This window comes from Conger conger, chromosome 14 (assembly GCF_963514075.1).
Source record: "Conger conger chromosome 14, fConCon1.1, whole genome shotgun sequence".
Classification (NCBI taxonomy): Eukaryota; Metazoa; Chordata; class Actinopteri; order Anguilliformes; family Congridae; genus Conger; species Conger conger.
In genome coordinates, this window is record NC_083773.1 from 24958912 (window position 1) to 24979937 (window position 21026).

Consider the following 21026-nt stretch of genomic DNA (forward strand, 5'->3'; position numbering starts at 1 on the left):
TAAAAATTTACATGGTTGGATATCTGGACCTGGGCCTTGGATACTTTCTTAGCTGTTGTAATAAGGCACAATCTGTTTCCCCAAATCCAGTGTCCTTATTTCATTTCCCTTTTGCAAGTTCTCTCCTAACCACTGTTCTTCTCTTTTTCATTGTTTATTTTTTCAATCTTTCCTTTCATAACCTTTCCTGTTTTCTATATTTGTCTCGGAAAGCCCGCTTGGATTATTTTCTAGCTAAAAAGGGCCGTGGAAAAATTAGATTTCTCTATTTACAGTGTAGCTGACATCCTGCTGAAATCTTTTTGCCCTGGAGAAAAGCACTGCTATATGTATTGTTTTAGTATTCGTCATATCGTTCTAGCATCATTAAATATTTGTGGTTTTAGGTATTTGACAGGCAGCAAAATTGTCTGTATGTATTTCTGACCCATGTTAACATGTTTATTCCAATTGTAATTAATTGATTAATTTCGGCTAAAGTTCTGTATCTGTCCTAGCATCTTTTTGGCACCGGGTAGGAATTCTTATGTATTTACAGTTGAGTTGGCTATTGTATTGAGCATACAGAGGCTCATATTGCTGTGCAGTGTTGTGCAGTATCTGCAGTGCAGTGTAATCTCACTGTGAGTTCATTAATCAACAGACTCCTCATCTGGTGAACTTGAATGAAGACCCCTTGATGTCAGAGTGTCTACTTTATTACATCAAAGATGGTATTACAAGGTAATGGACTCATTATATTGAAAAATGGGGATAATTGGATTTTCCCTGTACTGTAACTGCACACTTATAATTTGGTCTTAATCCATGGGCAAATCCACACACATGAATGTCCTGAAAGTGATACCTGTGGAAATGTACCAAAATGTTTTGTCTGAAATTGGAAAAAGCTCCCCAAATTTCATGGGCCATCATGTGTTCTGCTGGTGGCGGTAAATATAAAATGGGCGAGGGCTACCTCCTGTGTATGACCGTGCTCATGGCTCGGGGGAGCTCTGGGTCTAACACAGCGTCTCTGGGCACAGGGTTGGCCAGGCAGACGCTGAGAGACGACAGGACATCGTTCTCAGTGGAGCCCACATCAGAGAGGAGCACTGCGTTTTCCGCAGTGAGAGGAACGCTAACGGAGACGGTGAGTATGAGGAGCAGGCCTCTCACTGGAGACACACTGTCTGTTCTGTTCATAAAGGAAACAATTAACACTGAAATGTGTTCGGAAAATTGCCCTTTTTACATTTCACAGGTGAGCATCGTCTGATGAAACAGATCCCCAGTAAAACAACAATATGCTTGAGTTTAACTTTCTTATTTATTTGCAAAGAAATAACTGAAAGTGACAGAGCTTACTGGCTCTCTGATTTGAATCAGTCATAGACTCTTAAACACACTTTTCCACAAGGGTGGAGGCCAATACAAGGAAGACATGCTGACAACCTAGGAGTATTATTATTTAGTCTCCAGATAAACTTGTTGACCTTGCTGTGAGACCGGAATGTGCTAGCTACCCACTTCTAGGAGAAGCAGAGCCATTAATCTCACAGGCTGTCTGTCAGCTGGGGTATGAGAGACAGAGAAAGACTCCTAGTAAACACTTATAATGGTAATAAAGATAAAAAATAAAAGGTTATTTTTAATCATGTGATTGTCTCTATGTTAAGACACATTGTCAAAATTGCCCTTTCAATATGATTTTAAAATACAGTGAACTATTCAAATACTGTAAATGCATATTATAGGTAGAACCAGAGAAAAACATTGTTATATAATCCTGATAATGTTGTTGTTGTTGGTACAGCGGTGATCGTCATGTTGGTGCCTTGTGAAGGATCGGAGACGTACGTCAATGGCAAGCGAGTGGGTGCCTCAGTGCAGCTGCGCTCAGGTCAGGATTCCCAGCATTCCTTTCACCAGAGGTAGACGGAGGGCAGGATAGCATAATAGTTAGGCAGCTGCTTGTGCATCTCCCAGATATTACATTGAATCCTTGAGCAAGGTACTTAACCTGATCTGCATCAGTAGAAATCCAGCTGTATTCATTAATTGTACGGTCAATTTGGAGAATTTGGGATACTTCTTCGTTACTTCAGTTTCTGAGTCTACACCTGAAGACTTGAAAACTGAAGTATCCCAAATTACCTGAATTCCCCCTGCGTAAAAGAATGTTGGAATGTTGTTCTGCATGAGAGCATCTGCTAAATGCATAGAATGGAAGAATGTGAATGGAGGGATATCCGGTACGTTTAATGAGATTCACATGTACTGTGCAGCCTGGGGGAGGACTTTACCCAGAGCAGATGTCTGAGACTCCTTCTAAGAATGTTTAAACCGAGTTCTTACACTTGCTGTTTCGTGTTTCTTAGTCAAACCCGCTGACTGACTGTATGTGTGTGTGTGTTTTAATGCCCCAGGGAACCGCATCATCATGGGAAAGAACCACGTGTTCCGGTTTAACCATCCGGAGCAGGCGCGTGCGGAGAGGGAGAAGACCCCGTCGGCAGAGACGCCCTCGGAGCCCGTGGACTGGACCTTCGCCCAGAGGGAGCTTCTGGAGAAGCAGGGCATCGACATGAAGCACGAGATGGAGAAGAGGTAGAGTAACTAACACTGCGCCGGCAGCCGGGGGCTTATTAAACATCACGGCTGTTGCCCAATTTATTCTTCAAACTCCCAGTTTTCAATCGACTCCCGTACAAATGTTCAAGACATTACTCCCTAGGGCTCTGTGTATACAGACATTATGAGCTCAAGACTGGACTGTGTGACTAGCCAACATTGATTACAGCAGCAGGACATGTGTGTCTTTGTTGTGAAGACTTAATATGGCTGAGTGAGTTAGCCCTAGCATCCCTCGAGCTTCCAGTTCATCATTGAGACATATACTTCTCCTGCCAAAAGGGCCTGGCTCTTGAGTATGCTCTGTGTCTTCTGCTGTGGAAAATGGTAACTGTACTCAAGGTATGCTTCAGCCACTTTCATGGCTGGGTGACTGATGGAGAGCACAAGAGGGTAATACTGTTGGCAACTCTAATACGGACAGAAAAAAGTGTTACGCTGACAGTAAACATGTTGGCCGTTTCGTACTGCTTATATAAAAGGTGTTTTTGCTTCTCAGGCTGACTGAAATGGAGATCTTGTACAAGAAAGAGAAGGAGGAAGCAGACCAACTTCTGGAACAACAGAGATTGGTAAGCCCAGATTTGTTGTCACAGATACACAAAAAATTGTCATCGGAATGTGATTCAATGGTGAATCAGTGCATTCTCAGACTTATATTTGCTTAGGTTTATTTTGATCTACGGTGCAACAGCATTTGATATATACATAGATATATATATATATATATATATATATATATATATAATATAAGTGTATATATATATATATATATATATATATATAAGTGTATAAAATTTAACTCAGTAAGAGTCTTATTGCTGTTCCTTTGACATTTTAGAGCCAATTGCAGTATTTAGCTAAGGTAATCCATATTCCAGGGGAACTGCTCAGCAAAGTAAATTAATCAGTATTTCAGAATGCTTTCAAGCATGTTGTGTGATGTCTGGAATATGAAACAGAAATCAAAAGGTATTGTTTTATCAGATGGTTTTTTAGGGGTTGCGGGTCTCTTTAAGTGAGGTTTTTGTTTTTTTGCTTTGTTGAATTCTGGCCAGCACTAATTCTGCACTCTCAGCTCTCAAAATGGCTTCTAATTGCAAACGCATGCATATTCTCAGACTTCTTGCATGGAACTCTAAGTAAGGAGCATTGTCTAAATATTTACCCAAATGTATACCTTGTCTCATATTTTTGCTGAATGTCTTGAGTAAATCCAATGAGGAATCAAGAATTCTTACTTTTTCCATTTTTGGTCCATTGTATCATTCTTACACTCAAAACAGCCATGCGTAACAGCATTCAGTACGTGTTGCATGGGGATAGTCAATCCCATAAGATTATCCCCCAGTTCGATCCTTTTGGCACTGCTCAATATTTGAGCCCCAAATTGCAGGCTTTTCGCAGTTCCTGTATGGAAAACCAATATTAAAATCACAGCTGTGATAAATTATAACAGTCACGCAGGTTTGCTGCTTTTGCATGGTTTCTGGTTTCCTATAGTTGTTTTTCTTGTAGATTGCTTTAACACAACATTCTTACAGACACAGTAGTGGTAGTATTTTGGGAGATATGTTTTGGAAGTTGAGCAAGTGAGAAAGCCTTTTCAACACTTCATAAGTTTCCAGAGAAAGGGGTTCAGCTATACAGTGCAGTGGGTGATGCATATGCTATAATATGTCACTCCATAGTGAATTTAATATAATTTACAATTTATTATAATATCGATTCATCCCGTTGCTTTCTGCAGTTAGTCCCGTATGTATGGGCTAGGGGAATACAGCGCATTTAAATGTTTTTTAGTCATGGATAGCTGAATCCCTATTGTACTGCACACAAAAGCATCAGAACAACATTTCATATGAAATTATATGTACTAATCACTTATTTAGTATTACCTGTCTGTCTTTATTTTTTGTTATTTTATATTGGATTATTATATGTATGCATTGTATTACCTATTTACCTATGTATAAAATGAGACACTATTTTCTCTGAAATATCTTGTAGTGTAATGCATTAACAATCCTTGTACTCACTTTCCTGCTCTCCTGTCTTCTTACTGTATAATAAACCTGCGGTAGCTTCGGTGTGGTACTAATACTAGATGGACTCTAAACCCACTCTTTTGTCATGGACTTCAAATGGAGGAGTGCATGAAATTTGCCTCCACTTTTTTGCATGACTTTGCAGCATGCTCGGGGTGCAGCTTTTATCAAAACAAAAACCAGAAAACTTTTCAGACCACAGAGTACCTAGTCCATTTTTTCATTAAATACGTTATTTTATTATTTATGTCATTGACATCCCAGTCCTATATACATTTGCCTTTGTGTTTTCTGTTAATATGCACGATTGGAATTGCTCTGGCCTGTGGATTGATAATTTAAAAAAATACCTTCAATTACCCTTTGAAACATCCCAGAATATCCTATGGCCATGATATTTTCTCTTTTGCATATTCACATATATTCTTTATTTTTAAAAAGCCACTTTTAAGTTTATTTTTGTTTCCCATTTAAATTTTGGTTTGGTTTGTTGTTTTTGGTTTGTATCTTGTTTTTGTTTTTTAAAGGACGGAGACTCTGATAGTGGCGATGACTCTGATAAGAGGTCTTGTGAGGAGAGTTGGAGACTAATCACCTCACTGAGAGAGAAGCTGCCTCCCAGCAAGCTGCAGACCATTGTGAAAAAGTGTGGTCTGCCCAGCAGTGGGAAACGGCGAGAGCCAATCAAAATGTACCAGATTCCCCAGCACCGCCGCATCACCAAGGACTCCAAATGGGTCACCATCTCTGACCTCAAGATCCAGGCGGTGAAGGAGATCTGCTACGAGGTGGCCCTCAACGACTTCCGGCACTCCCGGCAGGAGATCGAGGCCCTGGCCATCGTGAAGATGAAGGAGCTCTGCGCCACGTACTGCAAGAAGGACCCCAACGAGCGGGACTCGTGGCGTGCGGTGGCCCGGGATGTGTGGGACACGGTGGGGGTGGGGGAGGAGCGCATCGAGGACGTTGTGACCAACGGGCGGGGCCCGGGCGACATGGACGACCTGAAGGTGCACATCGACAAGCTGGAGGACATCCTGCATGAGGTCAAGCAGCAGAACAACATGAAGGACGAGGAGATCCGTGCCCTGAGGAACAAGATGGTGAAGATGGAGAAGATCCTGCCGTTGATCAGCTCATCCGAGAACCAGGACAGACCCGTCCTTCCTCCTCCCGCCAACGGCCCCCGGGAGGTGAGGGCCTACCCGGAGGTCAAGGCCGAGGCCGAGCAGACGTCCCGGGTGGCAGGCGATGACACGTCCCTCCGGCGGGGCCAGATGCGCTGGATGCGTCAGGAGCAGGTGCGTCTGAAGAACCTCCAGCAGCAGGAGATCTCCAAGCAGCTGCGGCGACAGAGCGGCCCCCACCGCTTCATCCCGCCCGAAGACCGCAAGCCGCGCTTCCCCTTCAAGAGCAACCCCAAGCACCGCAACTCCTGGAGCCCCGGCACCCACATCATCATCACCGACAACCAGGTCATCGAGCTGAAGGTGCCCAAGGAGGCCCTGCAGGAGGAGGAAACGCAGGAGGACCAGCAGATGGGTGTGGCTGTTCAGCGGAGCCCCCGTGCCCCCAGCCCGTCTCCGCAGCGACGGGCCAGAGAGGTGGAGCCGGGTCAGGGTGTTCAGGGCCAGAGACACAGCTATAGGAACCAGCAGCAAGTGCGGGGCCGCAGCAACTCCTTCAACAGCAGCCCTCAGCACCAGCCGGGCAACCCGCCCCAGTGGCACTCCTCCGGGTCCATGGAGTCCCTGCACAATGCCGGCAACCAGGGGAGGCAGCAGGCCGCCCCCCAGCAGCGCTACTTCCACCACCCGATGCAGCAGCAGCAGCATCGCAGGCCCTGCCATTACAACAGCGCCCCCTACAGTGACATCAGCAACTCTGCCGGCCCCAGCAACTTCCAGCACTATGCACAGACCGACCGGCCCGCCAACTTCAACGGCTTCACCACCCCACCGCGGATGCGGCGGCAGCTGTCCGCGCCGAACCTGAAGTCCGGTCGGGAAACGGCAGTGTGACCCGCCGGAGAGGCCAAACCCATCGTCAGTGGGGATGTCACAGAAGCAACGGCAAGACTTCACACATCCAGCGATGTTTGCATTCAGTTGCACTGCTGAAACTGTGACCTCTCTCCCCCTCTCTCTTTTGCACTGGAACACTTGAGTGTGTTTTGTGGTTGGTTGATCCAAGTTTTTAATTGTATGTATTGAAAAAGCACAAGTTATACTTTTGTGAGTGTTGTCTGCTCTTCATCATCCCATCTGTATCAATGGTGCCACTGAGTGATCTCAGATACTAAACACAGGAAATGTAGGGAACCTGCTATTTACTGTACATCAGAGGCCTCCATACTGTTTTACAAATGCAAACAAATAATGGACAAGTAGTGTTGAAAACCAAGCCCTCTATGAACCAACTAAGGAATTACTTATGCTTTATGTAGAGAGGCTGCTGTATTTTGTTTCAGAATGTCAGCATATGATATTTGATTAATTTACTTGGAAAGCAATTTGTTTATGTGCTCTTCAAATGTGTACACTCACTGAGCATTGTATTAGGTAGACCTGTACACTAGTTTGTTAATGCAAATATTTAATCAGCCAATCATGTGGCAGCAACTGAAGATATAAATTTATGCAGACATGGTCAAGAGGTTCAGCTGTTTTTCACACCAAATGCCAGGATGGGGAAGAAATGTGATCTAAGTGACTTCGACCATGGAATTATTGTTGGTGCCAGACAGGGTGGTTTGAATATCTTGCTGATCTCCTGGGATTGTCATGCACAACAATCTCGAGAGTTTGCAGAGAATGGTGCGGAAAAAAACAGTGAGCAGCAGTTGCCTTGTTAATGAGTGAGGTCAGTGGAGAATGGCCAGACTGGTCAAAGCTGACAGGAAGGTGACAGTAATGCAAATAACCACACATTACAACAGTGGTATACAGAAGAGCATCTCTGAACACACAACTCGTCAAACCTCTAAGTGGATAGGCTACGGCAGCAGAAGACTTAATAAGTCTACAGGATACATCTAATGAATACCTAATAAAGTGCTCACTGAGTGTATCTGTATCCGGTTTAATGTGCACAGTCTAATTCAGGAAAAGCTGTAGTCTAATTCAGGAAAAGCTTTTGGGGCTTAAAAGCCATATAACAATATCCTTGACGATCATCTACAGTGTTTCATTGTTTGTTACGATGTCATTAATCTGTAAAAATGTATTTTGTTTAAAAAGCTTGTATGTTGTTGAAATCCAAAATACTGTTTTTATGTTCAAACCGATTGTTTTTGAGGGTGTCAACCATCTTCTAGATGGATTTTGATTTGAGTGAATCATTTTAAATTGAAAGTGAAGTTTGTGGTTGTGGAAACTAAAGAAGGGCAAGGATGAAGAGACATGAGTGGGTTTGTATGGTTTTTCCACTGAACGGCTTGTGTAAGTTGCGAAAGACTCAGAGGAAGTGTTAGAGAAAGCATACATTTCTTGTCGGGTTGCTTTCTATCTGGGGCAAAAGTAAAGTGCCTTATTGATTTGCTAACACAACATTAGCATTACTCTGCATTTACAATCCTGCCTCAATATTAAATACCTTTTTTTTTGTCTTTATCACCTAACTATTTCTCTCTAATTTTATGCCTAATTATTCTTTATGTTTGTAACACAAGAAAGAGTTGTGAAAACCGATGCATGTCTATGAAATGTTACATTTCACAGCGTTAATGTTCAGTATTTAAAGCCATCCTTGACAATTCCAAACTTGTTTTTACATTATATTTTCTGTTTTTAGAACAGAGGTTAATAAGTGTGAGTTTTTGGAAGTTGCCTAAGACACCATGTTTTATTTAGATTATAACATTGAAAGCTGGAACACTTCAAACAGCATTAAATAGAGCCTGGGTTTTCCATCATGAAATGCTCTAGGTATTCTGATTACAGTATTGTGGCTTCTCATAACATTTGGGGAAATCAGAATCCTGTTTCATTCGTTAGTCTGGGGTTCTGCTCTCTTAATATGTACAAACTATTACAAAAATATGTTTTTTGGTTGCCACAATTTCCAGTCAGCAGGCCCCAAAAGTAAAAACAAATGTTATCAACACCTGAAGCCATTTACTTGCTTTAGAAGTACTCCCTGCAATTGCTGCCAGCTACACATTAGTTTGTTGTCAATCATGTACTGCTCTTTCAAGCTATAATTTGCATGCCATATCAGTCTCCTGTGATCTTCTATTTATGCCTTATGCTTCTGCTACCGCAATATGTGCTATTGAAAGTATATAATGGTGCTAACTGTTAACTGAACACGGAGGAGGACGATTAAGTCTGTATAAAAATGAAATGCAAAATTATGTTAGCGCTTCATTCTGGATAGAAATGTAAGGAAGTCCGTTTTTGTTCTGCATCCTCATTCAGTGTTGTACTTTTGCTGTCTGAAGTAGAAATATCATGTGCCTTCAAGGGGTTACCTACCCTGCCGTCAGGGTGTTGGGTGGGGTTTCAGGAGTGAGCACTTTGCCCTCAAGGCCAAACTTGAGCTCTCTTGAGAGGTTTGCTGGTTTATAAAAGTTGCCTCCTGCGCTCACTGAATAGCCATTTAAAGGACAGAATGAACTAAAATAAACTGCCAAATTCAACTTCGATGCTTGTCCTTCTTGCTGAGTGAAATCTTGTACTAGCACAAGTTGAACAATAAAAAACAGGGGTCTTCCAGGATGAATGCAAGCAGACTTGCATTGTTAGTTCAGAGTAACTGCAGTGATTATGGACAGTATTCTGAGGTCTGTGTGGGCAGGTGTACATTGTCCTCCTGTCTTCCCACAATGCAGCCCAGTCTCCCATTCAAATCTTATCAGTTTGTCGGGATGACATTTCTTTTGTGAATTATCCGAACAAAGATACTGTTAGACTGATTCAATTCAGCATCCATTGTATTTTCAAAACATGAATATTGAAAGAAATTCTCAAAGCACCATCTCTGTCAAGTTATTTTGGTACCATTTGTCTTTTTCCTGAAACATCAGACCGAACCAATTCACTATTTGCTTAGTGTCCCATGTCTAATATGTTATGTGAGCTTATTTATCATGCTTGCAATGTATATACTGCATTAATGACCTTCATTAATCTCACACACATCTCATTAATCTCACACTTCTCACAAAAACATTGTTCAAGGAAAATAGAATGTACTTTTCCACAAGAATCTTTGGGCCTATTTGGGATATTTGATCTCTATGCAGAAAATTATTATTTCTATGGAAACGTTACAGTTGGTGTGCACACATTTTCTTGCATAAAATGATTGGCTCTATATCGCCACAGTAGAGAAAGTAAGGCACATTGTTTCAGAAAGATGTATTTACGGCACATCCATTTGAAATGCCATTTATGCTGGTAACCATGGTGATACGTGTTTCAGTACTACTTGCCTTATTTTACCTCTGTAAAAACTGGGTGTGAGTGAGTGAACGAAAATAATATGAGTCATTTTAATAATATAATTTTAATATATTGCCCCATCTGCTGTCACCCTCATTCCTCCATCATATTAAAAGATTATTTGGATTCACAGCTCAAGCCTGTGGACTGAGATGGCCATTGGAATACCTTAAATTTTAGTCTGTTAAAATTCTGGTATTCTAGGGATCATTGTCTTGGATTTGTCTTGCTCGATTTCATGATTCCATTTACCTTAACAAGAGACCCAGGACCCGTAGATGTAAACACTCCCTTAAAATAAAGAAATTCACATGTGGGTGTCTCGGTGGCGCTGCCTGTAGAGCACTGACTGATGCTCATTGCGAGCCGCGACGTCGGCGGTTCAAATCCGACCGTCTGACATTTGTCGCATGTCTTCCCCTCTCTCTCGCTCCCATTCGTCCTGTCTCTCTATACTATACTGTCCAATAAAGCTGAAAAAGGCCTAAAAAATATTGAGAAAAAAGAAAAAAGAAATTCACATGCATATTTCCCTGTAGGAATCCTTTCATCCTTGCATCCTTTTCAATGTGAGAATCAGTCTTCTGACAGGGCCAAAAGGCTCAGTATTGGTCTTACTTGAACATAATGGCATAATGCTGAGCCTCGTCTGGAGCCAGGCCTGGAGTGGCAGTATGTCCATGTTTCTCTGGGGGTTGTGGTCTTGGCAGTATGTCCATGTTTCTCTGGGGGTTGTGGTCTTGGCAGTCCTCACCCCCAGTCCTCATGTCCTTTGTGCAGAGGTCTGTGTCCTCTCCTGTCCTGTACACGTTGTCTCTATGCCACTGCACAGGTGTACGAGAGCAAGCTGCAGGAGCTGCAGAAACAGGTGGAGACGCGCTCGCTGGTCTCAGAGCCCCCGGAGGAAGAGGAGGAGGAAGAAGAGGAAGGTGATGATTGTTGCCTGGGAACAGCAGAGTGTGTAGCTTTATTGCAAGCCACTGTGGGCAACAAGCTTCTAATCCCAGTGCTATCATGTATTTGCAAACAGGTCTTCAGTGGCCTCTAAATGCATCCATTACATTGATAAATAGTAACAACACTGTTTAAATTAGTTTCAAGTCTAAGTACACATTCAAAATCAGATTTTTCTTAAATGAGGAAAAAAAATACTACATACTATATTTTCTACAAATAATTGTCTGTTTTCGGAAGGTGTCTTATAACTGGGGAAAATGATGCAAGCTGTGGTAGTGCAGTACATGTACGTGCTCGTACTTGATGCCTGTTCATTTCTGCTTATGTGGAAAATGCATTTCACCTGTAAATCCAAGCAGATTGCAGCATATTTCACTGTTCAAAAACATAACAGTTATCTTTATATCACCTATTGTGCTCTATATATACACTCCGGTATAAGCTGGTCCGATGTGGGGTGTGTATGTAACGTTATGTAATGTAGCTGTACATATACAGTGTGAGCTGGCTCAGTCTGTGATGTTGTGTGAGCTGGCTCAGTCTGTGATGTTGTGTGCTTGGTCCTCCACTCAGTGCCCTGGACACAGAGGGAGTGTGAGCTGGCTCAGTGGGGTTTTAGGAAGTGGAAGTACCACCAGTTTACCTCACTGAGGGACCAGCTGTGGGGCAACGCAGTGTACCTGAAGGAGGCCAATGCCATCAGTGTGGAGCTGAAGAAGAAGGTATTGTTGACCATACAGCACACACACAGGTTTTATCTGGTGAGAATTCAGTATTCAAACTCTGAAGAACACTGGACAGTGGTATGAAGAGAAGGGTGTGTGGCCGTTATTCCAGCATTGAGTTAAGTATGGAATCTGTAAGCCAGTGTTGTAAAAATTCTGCTCTATCAGATAATATAAAGGACTTCTTTTAATTAATTCTGAGCTGCAGCCCTGATGAAAGCATAAATGGATTTCTGTTACATTGGTGTGAGGGGAAAAAATTTACTCTTCAGAGTTACGAATGGTGCCGGCTGAACAAAGCACGGTACCTACAATGGGCAGTGCTGTATTGAGGTATCTTATTAGAGAAGAAGAAAATTATGAATTATTGGTAATTTGTCCTCTGCATTTGTCCTCTGTTACCTCGGAACAGTGGGCTGCTGCTGTGGGGTTAAGGGCCTTGCTCAAGGGCCCACCAGCTGAGATCTTATTGTGGCTAGACCGGGTCAACCTTCTCCTGGTCCCAGTCATGTACCTTAGCCACTATGCTACAGGCTGCTGAAATTCATGTTTAGGTTAATCTCACTCTGCAGTTTATAATACCCTAGTTATTATCGTATCATTTTTAAATCAAGGCCTACTGTCTATAATTTGAAAATATATACTCAGAGGGTATGTATAATTTCTGTCTTAACGTTCAGCTTGTCTGTCCTCCATCTCCCCTCCTCGCAGGTGCAGTTCCAGTTTGTGCTCCTGACCGACACCCTGTACTCCCCGCTCCCCCCTGAGCTCCTGCCTCCTGAGCCGGAGAAGGAGAGGGAGACCCGGCCCTTTCCCCGCACAGTGGTGGCCGTGGAGGTGCAGGACCTGAAGAACGGGGCCACACACTACTGGTCTCTGGAGAAGCTGAAGTAAGATTTGATTCAGCGGTCCCCCATGAGGATTGTTGTAAAGAAGTAGTGAAAAGAGGCTTGAGCTATTCAGGTCATTTGGCGACTATCAAAATGTCTTTGTTTAGTGCATTTCATAAACAATTGTCACACCCTCACAGAAAACCCTGGTCTAAACCCCCATAAGAGCTTTGGGGAAAAATATGACAGACCTGGAGTAATTCACTTTATTGCACATTGCCAGTGCATATAATGCATACTCAAACCTTTAATATGTATGATTAATGTACAAATAAGATGACAATGGTATTATGTGGAAAGTATAGTTGTGTGAGAGTGCTGTCAGTGTTGGTTGGCTGTCAGACTAAAGGCTCAGTTTAATAAAATCCTGGTCGATGTTAGCAGGGAGAAAGATGCCAAAGCTATTGAAACTAGATTACATTAACAGGGATGACCTGGTGGATGAATAATTTATTCTGTAGTGATATGAGTATGACAGCTCTGTTGTATATGAATGACCCCTTACTGGCCATGGAATGAGGTCAGATGATTTGGACTGACCTCAGCATTGGGTTTTGATGATGTTGACCAGCTGTACAGATGTTCAGGGGACCCTGACAGACCAGGTGGTCAGGTGTGATGGTCCTCTGTGCTGTGCCCTCAGGCAGAGGCTGGAGAAGATGAGGGAGATGTACGACCGTGCTGGCGAGGTGGACTCCCCAAACCAGGAGGACAACGATGCAGCGCTGACGGGGAATGATCCCTTCTACGACCGCTTCCACTGGTTCAAACTGGTCGGAAGGTACGACCCGCACTGTCTCTTGGCATATTAGAAGAGACCCATGTTTTGCTGTTGTATTTGTTCAGCCGTTACTGGGCACGTTTCACAGACACAGATTAAGCCTTGTCCTAGTTCAAGAGATTCTCCATGCAAAACTTATTTTAGTCCAGCACTAAGCATAATCTGTGAATCCAGCCCCAAATTGTATTAAAAATATTTTATAATTGCTCTGTATATGACCCCAGGCATGTGTACTGTATAACAGCCACTTGGTTGTATTTCCTCATTGTAAAGTACTGTCTTAGGAGAGAACCGTATATAGGATTGTTGGCCAGATATTGGGCAGAAAGGAGGCTAAGGGAAACAATACCTTTGGTTGTAACTCTGTATGTAGAGTGTTGTGTCTGCTTTGGCTAAAGGGTAACACTATGTCAACACTATATATTTTCTAACCCTTACCCACCTGCCCCTCTGCCCCCCAAAAGTTCACCGATGTTCCAAGGCTGTGTGAACGAGCACCCCAGGGACCGGACCCCCTCACCCACCTTCTCCACCTCCGACTCCGAAATCACGGAGCTGGCGGACGAGAGGCCCAGCGAGGCAGACGACTTTGACGACGAGGCTTTCGTGGACGACGGCAGCTCTGACGTTGGCACGGAGGAAGAGGAGGAGGAGGAAGAAGAGGAGGGGCCAGACATCTGTAGCGATGGCCAGGACCCCTTCTATGACCGCTCGCCCTGGTTCATTTTGGTGGGAAGGTTGGTGAGATCCACCAGGGTGGGGGTATGGGGCTAGCTCCTTCTGAGCCTGAACAGGGAGCAAGCTGTTGATCACATTTTTGGGATTTTAAGTCAAAGCTAAGGAAAAATGATGATTGAATCAATACCCAGAAAATCCCAGATTTTGTTGTTACTTTGCTTCTGCAAAGTCTTCTGACAGTCTTCCCAAACTATTAGATGTAAAATTATATAGTTATTACTGTTAGTATTAGGCCAATTCACTTAGTTGTACAGATCTTTGTTAAACCTTAGAGGCTGTGGCCTGAAGGAGCAGGATGATACCAGCTCAATGGGCAGACGATGCGTACAGACGGTTGATAAAGTGAGGTCTGTGATACTGTCACTCTGTCTGTTCCTCTGACCTCTGTGCTCTCTGGGTCCTGCAGAGCCTTTGTGTACCTGAGTAACCTGCTGTACCCCGTTCCCCTGGTGCACCGTGTGGCCATCGTGACAGAGAAGGGTGACGTGCAGGGATTCCTGCGCGTGGCCGTCCAGGCCATTGCAGGTTAGTACTAACCTGCTAACCAGGGAAAACCCAAGATTTGGCCTTGACACATTGTGGATTGTGGAGCTGTTTATGTAGTGACCTCCAATAGGTAAAAGGTGACAGGTATTGTGTGGATGGTATTTCATTCATCTTGGGTATTAGGAACTGTTGCAACTGTCCTTACTACTTAGTCTGTGAACAGAGCTCTCGTAACATAAAGTTAGACATTATCTGTGGTAATATCAGTGACTTTCCTTAGAAATCATCTGTATTCTGAACTGAACTATTGTTCTCTGAGTTAATTTGGCACTTTCTTGTGCGCAGCTGATGAAGAGGCTCCAGATTTTGGGTCTGGAGTGCGGCAGTCAGGCACAGCAAAGATTTCCTTTGATGACGAATACTTCAAAGCAGTAAGTGGTGACTTGGGGCCTGATTTATTAAGACCTTTAGCAGAACACGCGAAACGAATAACATAACCAATAATGAATACCTCGAGGATTGATACTTCAATGATTGTTATCTTTCGATTTGTCTTGTGTGCTGGCCTAATTTGAATACAGTAATAACTATTTTGGAATAAAAGTTCAAATGTATGCAAAATTTTGGTCACTTCTGTGTTTATTTGCCCCCCTTCAGAAGGACCACTCCACTCCCACCTTGTCCTACTCTGGGCTCTCACAGGAGGAACTGCGCATTGTGGAGGGACAGGGTCAAAGTTCAGAGGTCGCCACACCCTCTGAAGAGATGAACATAATAAATGACATGGGTATGGAAAAAAGTTCAGTCTTTTAAGACCATTGTCCAGCAAATGCAGTGTAGCCCTAATAATAAAACTATATATATTTTATGATGCGTATGTGATTTCATCAAAAAATAAAAACAGTGCAAAATATGTAAGTATACTTTATCCCATATTCATACATTACTGTTTGCACCTGTGATTTTTAAAAGCGCATCTCAGATATGAGTATGTGCACTGTGCCATGTGTCTGTCTGTGAGTTATGAGCTGGTGTTTGTGTCAGATCTCAAGCTTGGGAAAATGGACACGAAGCTTGCCGGGTCCGAGGGGCTGACAGGGCAGCTGGAGGTGGGCCAGACATTCACCTTCCGCGTGACCGTGCTCCAGGCTAGCGGCATCCTGCCCGACTACGCCGACATCTTCTGCCAGTTCAAGTGAGTGTCTCCCCATCAACATGGCTCCACTTCAGCCCCACAGAAACCCCACCTGTGGTTACAGTTACTGCTGTTTCTGTCATATGAGTTTTCCCTGGCCAGGATCGGATCCCGATCACAACAACGCCGTACTTGGCTTACTAATTAATGCTAGCCATAGCGAGCGGAGACAGTATTATGATGCTGCAGATGTGAAAAGGTTTAGATTGCTATCCAAAGACATGGATGCAAGTGAAAAAGCACTAGTATTCACTCATCAGAATTTGTAAGTCCCAATTGGGAAAAGTTACTAATGCTATCTCGAGTACTGCCTGGCTATGAAGCATCCCATAAACAGCCTGTCTCCCCGACACTGTCAGTGACTCTCTGTTTGATTGACAGTTTCCTCCATGGCCACGATGAGGCCTTCTCCACTGAGCCCTTGAAGAATTCGGGAAAAGGATCCCCGCTGGGGTTCTACCACGTGCAGAACGTGAGTGTTGAGATCATTCTCCGCTGGGGTTGAGAGGGCACGGGAGAACAAAGTCTTTCCTCTGCCTGCTCGCAGTTGAGTTTGAAATAAGAACAGTGTGCAGGTTAGATGCTGGACCTCTCACACTCCAGTTCCTGACCACCTGACCCAGAAGAGTGTAGGCCAGTGACCTTCCTTATCCCATATTGCATGGCTGCCTGAACTTGTTCTTGGAGATCAACTGCCCTGTAAGTTAATTTGGCATGCCTGATTCTACCAATTAGCAGCCGAAGGAGTTGTTGCATGAGGGTGTGCCTTGTTTGGGTTGGAGTGAACACTACAGAACGTGGCCCAACTGAAAAGTATGTCTTCTGAAGCTGATCTGTACAATTACTGCACAAAGTATACATAACCCTATAGGACACAGTTAAGTCCCATAACTACACGAAGGACACACGCCCCAGCTGGACACCCCACCCGCTTGCCCATGTTTGTGTTGGTTTTGTTTTGAGTGTGGTGACCTTTTGTTGTGGTGAGTTTTGTTCTGCATGTGTGGTTTTATGGTGTCTTCTATAGATCGCTGTGGATGTGACCGAGTCCTTCATCGAGTACATCCGGACTAGGCCCATTGTGTTTGAGGTGTTTGGGCACTACCAGCACCCTCCTCTGCACCTGTCTGGACAGGACCTGAACAGGTGAGCACCATCACCTGACATGCTGACAAAGGGTGAACTAATCAATATATATTTTTTGATATTTATAATTTGTTTACAAACTGGTTTTTGTTTTCAGCTATCTTCAGCCTTCCAGGAAGCACTCTCCCCCGACTATGCCTCTGTCTAAAACAGGTATAGGCTCCTCCCTGTGCTCTTTTGTGGCAGCTCCAAGAACATCTATCCGACACTTCCACAAACACACTGCTGTCAAATGAAGCCTTTCAGTCCCACGCCCAATATGAAGTGGCTTCACCCAAACTCCAAGGGGTTTTGTCTTTGAGAAAATGTAGAAAATTTAGTAGGGTTTTTATAGGGGCTCAAAACAATAGTATAGCAGTCATTTTTGAATGGTTGAAAAGGTATGAGGTCCAGATTGCCATATGGCACTCTTAGGATTTTATATTAGTTACGCTCGAGTGCCATGTGGGCACTCTTGGGGCCAAAAAGGTTAAGAGGTGTGTCACTGGTCTTTGTGGCCGAGATTCTTATCCTGCAGTTGCTGTCCAGTCTGGGTACGGAAATAAATGAAAATGTGCCATAATAAATAATTTGAGAACCAGATGTTCAGGGAATCAGTCAGGAAGATAATTACAGTGCAAGTCGTTACACTGAGGAGGCCAATTTTCAACCTTCCTACCCTTCGTTTCTCTGAATTCTAATTGAGATACTATTAAAGGATTCAGGATTTCACCACGTTTTCATTCTGCGCATTAATTTACTAGGGCCAAATGAAACACGATTGTTCATTTTGTGTGTCTCATATTTTCTGCTTCATCTAGTTACCAAAATATTGTTTCCTTTACTTGTGCTCTAATCATTAGCACCAGCTTTGAACAATTTACAGACGGTTATGAACTTTGGAATCATGAACATTATGGAATTACTAACTTAGTGTAGCTGGATGTAATATATATAGCAGTATGGTCATAACAGTTGTTATAATGCATGATTATTCAGAGGTTATGAATGCTACATAAGACCCTCTAAAATGTTGCTGAAGGCTAAGAACCGTCCGAGCTTGCTGATGTAGATTGCTGTGCAAAGGTCTTTTGCCATATTCTAATCAAAATCAGAAAACAAGAATGTTTCTTATTTTCTTTTGATCATTCTGAAAGCAAATGTATTTTTAGGCCTTCAGTAAACATTCAGAAATAGGTGAACTATATTTTTCCACTTCTGTTGGTTGTGGCTGTGCTGTTTCTGATTCTGTGCTAAGCGGTGGTTTGTCCCTACAGTGCCAGCTACAAAGCTGAATGCCATCAGCAAGCGTGACCTGGGCCAGTGTGTCAGCAAGTACGACCTGCTGGTGTGGTTTGAGATCAGCGAGCTGGAACCCACCGGAGAGTAAGTCTCCCTCACAACGGGGTTAACTGCGGTCATAGCCCACAGAAAGCAAGCACACATCTGTGTCACTGCTGGCTGTGTGAAGCTCTGCCACATGAACTGATTCTGTATTTAACCACTTATCTGCAGTGATCCATGAGCCTTACCTGCAGGAATGTGACTATTGCTTGGCACATTGCTAGCAAAATACGTACATAACTTTCTATTTAAAATCATGCTTCTGCATTTTTTTCCCTGCATCTTCTGCATCTGTCATTTAAATTCTGACTGCCATTCTGGCATGTTTTTTATATCATAATATGATGACTGTATTAATAATAATAATTAATAATAAAAATAATAATAATGTGTTATTTAGTAGATGCTTTTATCCAAAGCAGTTGGTTAAAGCTAAGCAGTGCAATGTAGGGTTAACACCAGTACAGTTTGGGAACGGAAGGGGATAGGCTGGCAGTTATTGGTCCTCATCGCTTTCCTTACTCTCAGGTATATTCCTGCTGTGGTGGATCACACTGGAGGACTTCCCTGCCATGGAACATACCTCCTGCATCAGGTACGCCAGTGTCCATACTACCCTATGAAATTTACACTCTGAACAGAGTTATGCTCTGCACCAGACAAAAATAACCTCCGTGTACGCTACAGTCTTCAGTTTAGTGCCTAACCACAAGATGCACAGCACATTAGCCCTTTTATGCACTTACGGTGCTTGTACTGGCAGCAATGGACTGAAAAGGAGCTCTGCTCTTGAGCATGGCAGCTGAATGGTGTCTTCAAAAAGCTTTGAGTCATAATGTAATGTGGCTGTTATACAAAGAAGTTGTGGTTGCCATGGGAACAACTTTTATATGAGTAGTGTCTGTCTGGTTCAACCATACTGAATGACAGAAATGAGAGAGCTAATGGTAGGAAATGGACAGGAAATGAGGTGGAGCTGTGCCCTCTGTAGGGGATCCAGCGAAGGATCACTGTCACCCTCATTCACGAGAAGGGCAGCGAGCTTCACTGGAAGGATGTCAGGGAGCTGGTGGTTGGTGAGTGACATCTACAAGAGTCTGACGTCCAGTCTCTTCCTGTAGCATTTACTATTAAAAAAATGGGGTAATTTCCTTTCCTTTAGATTTTTTAAGATGGTGTTTTGTGTTGTACTTGTTTCAAGGGCATTGGTGTTCTCTGCAAATAAGGTTAATGGATGTGACAATGTGTTATTGTGATGTGTGTGTGTGATTGTGCATGTGTGCATATGATTGTGTGTGAGTGTGTGAGTGCATCTGCAACCTTCAGTTGTAGTGGTTTAAAGGCAGCTGGAATAGAGTGTGGACTTTAGAAGCTGCCTTGTTTTATGAATTGATTATAAAATCTGTGAATAAAGATCAAAGTAATGCAAGCTTAGCATCACTCCCACCCCCACATTACCAGAAAGCCCAACTGGTTGTTTTGTTCTTAAATATCTCTAATATTATCTCTGACAAATGCACTCCTCTGTTTTGTGTCAAGGACGGATTCGGAACAAGCCGGAAGTAGATGACACAGCAACAGACGTGGTTCTTTCTCTCAACATCATTTCAGCCAAAAACATGAAGTCATCTCATAACTCCAACAGGTGTGCTTTCCAAAACAAAACAGCTACAGATGGTCTCTCTATATATGTTTCCATCTTCACAAATAAAATAAATAAGGATAAGCATTGCCAGAAACCTATATTTTAAAATATTAAAAAACAAGTTTGTATGACTATATTATTTGATAGCACTAGTTTTTTTCAGGGTTAGGATGCAGTCTTCTCTGTGCCCACTATTCCCTGTTCTCTTTTGCATGTGTGCATGTTGTGATTGTTAATGAGAGAAATGCCATTCTGTATATGGATGCTTGCAACACAATGAACCACTCATGTGAACAGACGTGTCTCAGCTGTGTGATTTAAATGCACCAGAAGCCCAAACGGAGCAGTGTGGTGAAGCCTGTCGGAGACTCCAGCCTCTGAGGCCTGGTGTGACAGCACGCTGCCACGCTGCCCCTGTCTCTGCCAAACAGACAGAGTTTCCTCACTAACTGCACTGAGATGCTTTTTACTGAGGCCAAGCCTCCCATATGCCGTTTAAGGAAGAAAACAATAAACTGTGCCTGAGCTATGCTGAGGGTCATTTATTCATGGCTCCATGGGACTCTCCGCTTGGGCCACAGCACTGCGCTGAGAAAAGGTGCTAAAGCTGGTCTGGTCTGTGCTATATTTCTCTAGTGCTTATGTTATATTGCTGAAAACCTCTTGAACGTATTGGTTCAGCATGGCCTTTGTTTTCATATAAGGGTACAGTTGGTCACCAGAAATAACTGTGAAAGTCTTTTTCAGAATTGCACTATATGTTAGTGGTGTATCTGAACTGTATATCTGAATACTGTTATTGGCAATGCACAGAAAATGTGTTACATATATTTATTTCTCCCTGATGGAGTGCCCAGTGCAATTAGGAATTAGCATTCAATAAATAACAGTGCAGTGGTTGAACAGGTGCATTTTAATTTGAGCAGAGTATTGCTCACATTAAAATGATTATCAGGATTTTTCCAGCATATAATTAGCAATAAGAGGGAACCCCACAATGCATGGAGCTGTCCGTTGTTGATTAATTTTTAAAAA

General features: G+C 43.2%; 1 protein-coding gene across 3 annotated transcripts in view; it reads left to right on the forward strand.

Annotated features, from left to right (window-relative positions):
• LOC133110071 (kinesin-like protein KIF1B) overlaps positions 1-21026 on the forward strand; it is a 70523-nt gene that overhangs the window by 39511 nt on the left and 9986 nt on the right. For 2 of the 3 annotated variants that reach the window (XM_061219939.1, XM_061219940.1), the window contains 6 exons: positions 644-723; positions 1026-1132; positions 1796-1882; positions 2409-2589; positions 3113-3185; positions 5189-9304. In XM_061219939.1, the coding sequence (XP_061075923.1) occupies positions 644-723; positions 1026-1132; positions 1796-1882; positions 2409-2589; positions 3113-3185; positions 5189-6682 (2022 nt within the window). In that variant the 3' untranslated portion in view covers positions 6683-9304. Of the gene's footprint in view, positions 1-643; positions 724-1025; positions 1133-1795; positions 1883-2408; positions 2590-3112; positions 3186-5188; positions 9305-10937; positions 11035-11635; positions 11785-12498; positions 12678-13320; positions 13459-13922; positions 14196-14602; positions 14722-15027; positions 15114-15339; positions 15470-15726; positions 15878-16258; positions 16350-16904; positions 17024-17120; positions 17177-18279; positions 18389-18874; positions 18942-19337; positions 19423-19885; positions 19992-21026 lie in introns of those variants that run through there. The other variant, XM_061219938.1, reaches the window with a different exon arrangement.